This window comes from Fulmarus glacialis, unplaced genomic scaffold, assembly GCF_000690835.1.
Source record: "Fulmarus glacialis isolate BGI_N327 unplaced genomic scaffold, ASM69083v1 scaffold351, whole genome shotgun sequence".
NCBI classification, from domain to species: Eukaryota; Metazoa; Chordata; class Aves; order Procellariiformes; family Procellariidae; genus Fulmarus; species Fulmarus glacialis.
This window is the reverse complement of record NW_009194477.1, coordinates 1-6,979: the sequence shown is the minus strand read 5'-3', so window position 1 is coordinate 6,979 and position 6,979 is coordinate 1. Positions and strand designations below refer to the sequence as shown.

At 45.4% G+C, this 6,979-nt stretch overlaps 1 protein-coding gene across 1 annotated transcript in view; it reads left to right on the top strand.

Moving 5' to 3' along the window:
* The window catches only part of TNFRSF11A (tumor necrosis factor receptor superfamily, member 11a, NFKB activator), a gene marked incomplete at its 3' end in the record, with an annotated part of 21,339 nt that extends 14,419 nt beyond the window's left edge, over positions 1-6,920 (top strand). The window contains exons 9-10 of the mRNA XM_009587760.1: positions 1,603-2,443; positions 6,676-6,920. Of these exons, the coding sequence (XP_009586055.1) occupies positions 1,603-2,443; positions 6,676-6,920 (1,086 nt within the window). The remainder of the gene's footprint in view (positions 1-1,602; positions 2,444-6,675) is intronic.
* Between the last annotated feature and the right edge of the window lie 59 nt (positions 6,921-6,979).

Below are 6,979 nucleotides of genomic sequence, written 5' to 3'. Positions count from 1 at the left end.
GCATTCCTGACACCCCTCCTGAGGCAGACTCCGTATTAATGTTTGGCTAGAAAGCAAGTTTTGACTTCCTCAAAAAATGCTTGCAGCTTTGGCTTTTTCAGTCTGGTTTTCTGTAAATGTGAGGCGTATGAAATCACCGTTCTCAAATAGCTTCTGAACGTGCTGTCTGGTTTCAGCCAGTTTTAACACTGGTAAAAGTCTCTGTGATGATTAAATATTTATGAGGAGAAAGTAAACATTCACCAGTTGCTGAACACCTGAGACTGCCTAGGAGAGAGCCTTTCTAAATCCTAAAAGCAAGAACAGCTTAGTTGAGTTTGCACCTTTTTACATACTAGAGTCCCCACTGGGGAGAAACCTGGATTTGGGGCAATGCCAAGAATACCAGACATGCAAGGCATCAAGCACAGAGCCATCAGATGAAGAAACTGGCAGTGAGACCCTTTACTTCTAGTGCTCGCAGAATCCCTCTTGTCCATTCGGCTGTGAAAAAAGTAAGGCCTTCCAAGAGGTTTTGCTGCAGAACAGCCCCACATCACATGCTTGAAACACTTAGATGGGGGCACAGATTCAAGTTCATGTGCACTGCCTGCTTCACACCATGGATGCGGATTGAGGTGTCCCAGGTGCACGCTCTCCCCACCACCCCATCTAGGAGCTCAGTCTAGCTTAGCTATTGAACGACTCAAATTCCACTGCAACAAAAAAAAAAACCAAAAAGCAAACCCACCTTTCTGAGCAGGCAGTTCCTCTTTTGTCTCATAAGTGTTCATACAAGCTCCTGCATTGGCAGCTGCTCAGATCCTCCGGGACAGAGGACTGAATCAACAGCAATTAGTGGCTGGGAGCATTTACACTCTCTCCTCCATCCTGGAAGATCTGAACAGATGCTAGAAATCAAAGGTAGCAGTTCCCAAATACCCATCATTACAGCACGAGTTGCATGAACTGAAGGGAACCCTTGGAGTATTTCCCAACCCTTTTTTGTGGAGCTGCAACCAAAAATATAGCTTTACTTTGACGAGTACTGGCAACGTGATGTCATGGACCTTTGCATTTGTTGTCCTAACGTTTTCCAGGTTAAAGCAACCTTGCCCGTGTGACTTCTTTTTTCTAGCCTGTCTTGGGCCCTCTGAATCAACCCAGTTTCTTTCTTCGGGCATTAATGATAATAAAGATTCTGCTCCCCTTCACAAATCAGCAGCCCTTCAGACACAGAGATGATTTGGGGGGTTTCCAAACCTTATAAGCAGTTAGGTAGGTCTTATTGATGGTCCATAAGGAACAGCAGAATCCAGCGACTCTTCTAAATTTATTAACTCTCAAGTGCCTTCTTAAGAACTAGGAATAGTCCTCTCCCAAAATTAAATGTTATTGCCCCTCAGGCCACCAGATTTTTTTGTGAACACCCACTGAGCTCAGCATCACTGGTCACAGTTTCACAGCAGAACAGAATTACACTTCAACACTCAAATATAGCAGTGCTGCTCAACCTCAGCAGCTCCACACCGAGGAAGAACTGAGATCTGCCAGTTCCTTCTTTGTCTAGAAAATAACCTTCTGCTATTTATTAAACACGTTTTTCTTTTGGCTTTCTTTCAGGAGCCGCCAAGGGATGCATTTGTTACCGGGAACACGAATGCTGCTGTCCCCCAGACCTCTGAAGGCGTGTGTCTCCTGGGCCCCGCTGGTTCTCTTGCCCCTGGAAACTCGTGCTGCACCAGCGGTCACGCTCCTTGCAGGAACGGGAGCCCCGGCACGGCGCCATGCGAGGCGGGAGGGAGCCTCCAAGAGTTTTCTGTGGTAACTGAGACTGAAGATGACCATTTCCCACCAGTTCCCATGGAAGATGAATACATGGATAAGGATCTCAACACCAGTGATTATTTATCTTTACTGAGTCAGACTGCCAGTAAAACCGTGTCGTCATTTTCAGAACCAATGGAGGCAGGGGAGAACGACAGCTTAAATCAGTACTTTTCAGGGATTGGGAGCACAGAGGACCTGTCAGTCTCTCAAGGCTCTCACCCTTCCTCCGACACGGACGGGGCACACGTTGCCACGGACAGACCCCTTCAGAAATCTTGCCAACGTGCCCACAGTTGCCTGAAGGAGACAGGCAACAAAGACACAGATCGTTTTGCAACAAACTATGTCTCAGAGAAGATCTGTGTGAGGTGTGGCATTTCGTACAGGGAATCTCCTAGAAAGTGGAGCAAACCCTCTTGTGCTGCGGCTGACAGTGCCTCCACCTCCCCAGAAACTGGATCCTACGCACAGTGCACCTGTGGCTTGAATTTTCTCTCTGCTGGTCAGAGCACTCTAGCAAGTGACCATGGTATGGAAGATGCATCTTCGGATAGTAGCAACATCAAGTACCAGAACACAAACAGAAGCACTTCGGGGACAAACAGCACCACTTCAGACCTCCCTCCAGCATCTGGTAAGCCCATTAGGCTTGACCCGTACACAGTTGCATAGGATTATTCTCTGTGCTAGCTCTGTATTATTCAGAGGGTCTGATTTAGGAGAAGGAGAGAAGACTAAAAAGATGCCTTTTCACTTAATTGCCCTGAAGCTAATCTGAAAGACAAAAATGAAATAGCAAGGCCATTTGGTTTGTAGTGAATTCTGCAAATAGGATGAGCACTGTGAGGGGCCATTGTCCTGCCCTGATCTAGCCAGCAATGCAGAACCCATCTTCTGGCTGTCACTGCAAAGGCCAGGCAATTCTGTTACTGAAGTTATTTTGGTGCGTGTACTGGAGAAAACTTAGAAGGAGGGGAGCATAGGGACCTAGAGGCTGAGTCAAGAAAGGATGCATAACACTCAGACAGATGATCTTCCATTCAACAGTCTGCACGCACATTTTTGCCACTAGGTTTAAGTCCAGCTACATTTATATGGGGGTCAGTGAAACTCCAGTTAGAGCTGTAACCTGGTGGCCACGATTCAGTCTATGGGATTATGTTCAATTCTCTGCTTTTAGCTCTTTCTCTTTGATTTGCTAGGATATAAGCGTTCACCTAAAAATAATTTCATACAGACATTGTTTCTCCATACACAAGTGCTGTGTCCCCTAAACAACTCTGAAACACTGTCACCAATTTACTTATTGATTACCAATTTACTAATTGAGTAAATATATCAAAATTGTCAAATGAAAGCGGGGAACAAAAATCACTGAAGCAAAACTAAGCAGAAGGGAAGTTATGAGCCTTTTCTGGATGAAACCTTCCTCCCTCAGACTTTTTTTCAGTATAAAAGTCTGCAATCTGCCTGTCATGTGTTATTAGTCATTTTAGATTACAATCTCTTAAAGTCAGATGCTCTATTTTTATTTATGTCGATGCACTGCCAAGTGTAATGAGACCTTAGTTTTGACTGGGACATCTAAGTATTACTGTAATACACACAGTAGTTGTAAGTAGTTGCCCGTCTTTAAAACCATGTCGTGCCTTAAAGTTTCTTATGGAGACATTCTTGTCAGTCTGCCAAAGCCCCAAACCAACACTTTTAAAGGCCCTTCCCCTCTCAACACGCATGCCATGTGGGAATCTGAAAGTGTGTAGCGTTTCTAAGAGAGGATACTCTTTCTGCTGCTTCAGTTTCCTGAAATCCTGACACAGTTTCACTGCCTGGCCTGTACAAAATTCAGCAGTAGTAAAGAGAACACAGATTTTCCTGTTGTTGTTGTTGCTGGAAGGTGACTCTGAGGTACAGTTGAAAGTCAAATTTGTATTTGGCACTGCAGAAGTACTGCTGTTCTTTCTATATCTGACACAAAGAGGAAGAGAAAATATTAAGGAACAATAGGGCAATCAGGAGAGCTTGGATTTAAGCGACATGCTAGAAAGTGCCATCCTAGATCTGCAGCACAATTCTTTATATGGGATTTTAATTGCGTCTGTGCCTTCGGGTATGTACGTGCTATAGTGCCACCTGGTGAAACCTGAGCACAGATACAGCGTTCCAAATTTGCCATTTTTTAGGCAGGACTTCCAGCAGGTACTGACTGAGCTGTGGGCAGTATGAGAGTGTGGGTTAGTTAATCTGTAGGTAATGTGGCTTGCTGGCAGAGGTTTTTTTCTGTCCGCAGAATGGCTGTGCCCCGCTGGCAACACCTGGTTGCACGAGGAGTGAGACAGGGCTTAGCCATAGCTTCCACACTGAAGCACCCCGGACGTGCTGGGGCTGCACATGGAGCTGCAATGGCATCGGTCATTTTGCTGGGCCTTGTGAAACGCCCAGATGTAAAAAATGTGCATGCAAAATAATTTTCTGTAAAGCTTCTCAAAGCAACTGAAGCCACCAGGCTTCGCACACAGTCATGCTAAGACAGAACGGTACAAAGAGGGTGGATGAAAAAATGGGAAGAAAAAGGCCATGGGTAATTCCATGAAGTTTTGGTTTTAGTTCCCTAACACTCAAAATGACAATAGAAATTGCAAACTCTGTCCCTCCTGTGAAACAACCCTAGAGGACCAAAGTAAACCTCTGGACAGGTGCCACTTAACAGGGGTCACCACCAGAGATGGAGGTAAGCCTTCAAGCACTCTTTCAAACCCCCCAAGCCTGGAGGCAGTCAGAACATGAAGGGTCGGTTCATGACCACCTCAAGTCATGTGTAGGGCTACAGCATAAAGCATGAGTGCAGGAAGACTTAGATGACTCAGGATTAGGAATGGTTTTGCAGAGCCTTTCTCTTCCAGATCCCAAACCAGCCCACTTCAGCAGCAACAAACGGTTCTTACCACCTAGAGCCCATTAGACGGCTCAGAGAAAATTAATCACCTGCGTTGTTCCAGTTCTTAGTGAATAATTACCACAAAAATTAATCTGTTGTTGTAATTAATATCATCAGGTAGTCTGAAGAAATCAAAAAGCTGAAACGTTACAGAGAACGATGCCTTCACTTATCCTCTGAAGGTGTCCCTGATACTTTCTAGGTTGGAAGCACATCTCTTAGTGCAGTCCAGGAAGCTCTTGTGTCCATTTTATGTGCTTTTGGGCCTCAAATATCCTTTTGTTTCAGCACAGTGTCTTCAGAAAGCAGTGAAGATTTGCCAGCCACGTTCAACTAAACATTATAAATGTGTTAGTCTGCTTCCCCCCACCTCCCCCCCACTGTCACATATATTTCTAAATTCTTGATCTCATGCTGAGCACTGGTAAACTTTTCCATAGTACTTTTTGCGAGTGACAGGCAATCTGTATGAAGGCAAACTGTTATTTTTGTACTCCCATTATGCCTGACAGTTGTGTTGATGGCAAACAGCCGAACGGAATCAAACACAGGGGAAGCAACCGGCAGGGAAAAAACTCCGGCAGAGAAAACTCTTATTGACACCTCATGTTAATCAACAACACTTGGAAAGAAAGCAAAGAGCTAGCAATGCAGTGGTTTAGCTAAAATAAATCGCATTGCTTGAGGGGGACTATTAGAGAGATGCTCGAGTGCTACTCAGACTCGGTTATGAGCAGGCACAGGTCCTAACTCGGCACAGCTGGAGCCCAGTGTCCATTGCTGATGTGCAAACATCACCCATGGCCACTAGAAAAACAGCATTTCTCTGGGCTGGGCCATGCTTAGCTGCAATGAAAATGGAAACATCTCAAGTGTTGAGGAACGTAATGAGGAAAGGCACAAAATGTTTAAAAGGTGTCAGATCAGTCCGCAAGTAATGATTAAGTGAAGCACAGCAGGAAAAACATTTCTTAGGAAGAGTGTTCATAGGCTAGGAAGTTTTACTTTTTTTTTTACTTGGTCGCTTCGGTTTGTTTAATTTTCAAACTTTAACAAGTTTGTTAGTTTGTTGTTGAAAGTTTGCTCTCAGTTATTTTCTTTCTGCTCTGAGAGAAGTTTATTAATTCCCAGAGGCTGGTCCTGCTGTCACTTGAGTCAGCGACCCAGTCCTTGAATGGCAGAAAGATTGAATTTATACTGAAAAATCTCTAACCGCAGGCAGACTGACCGAAACCGTAACTCTGTTAGGTTGCTATAACATAGACTATGTCTCTTCACTGGAGTCAGCGTATATCCAGGTAAATCCATGAGGGTGCTAGGTGAGTACTGGAGTGTACCTACATGGAGGATCAGGACAATAGAAAATAATCATATAAGCACCACGTCATTTGGACACTGTGTGACTGTATGGTCTGACATTAAGTTTTTCAGTATTTAATCAATAAGCCTGCTACCTAGCCCACACAGTAAGATTGCTTGTTTACCAAAGGAGAAAAAAACCCCAACGTGATGCCTGGGTTTCTAAAAAAAAAAAAAAAAATCTTCAAATTAGAAATAATGACCATTTCCTCACAAACTGCGTGCAGAGGCAGTTTGGACGCAGCTTGTGCATCAGGCAGCATGGGGAGTATGAGATGGTCGCGCTCTCTCTTGCTTCCCAGAGCATTATTGAGAGAGAAAATGTTTCCAAGCCTTCCAGACAGGCTCCCTGTGGATGACAGGCTTCATCCTGAGGAGGCAAAAATGGAAATAATGAAAAGGTCCAGTGGAAGGCATTGATTATAAGAGCATCCTCGTGTCACGGGGAAAAAATAATGGAACAAGAGTAAAGCCATCACAGAGGATTAAGCTCACTGTGCTAAGCGTCCATCTCGTGAGGGGAAAATATTAATCACGTGTGTCTTCTTTTCTCCCCGCTCCTTCCGCAGGAAATGTGACTGGAAACAGTAACTCCACCTTTATCTCAAGTGGACAAGTAATGAATTTCAAGGGCGACATCATTGTTGTCTACCTTAGCCAAAACTCCCAGGAGGGGGCAACGGCCTCGGGGCCGAGCGAGGAGAACGTGGGCAGCCCTGTGCAGGAGGAAAACCTCAGCCGCTGCGAGACTTTTGCCGGCAACGCCCAGCACTACAAGGAGAAGTGTGCCGAGCTGCAGGGCGCCTGCCCGGTGGTGGGGAGCAGGGGGCCGCGGCGGACCACTGGACCCCCGGCCCAGGAGCGGGACCCGTC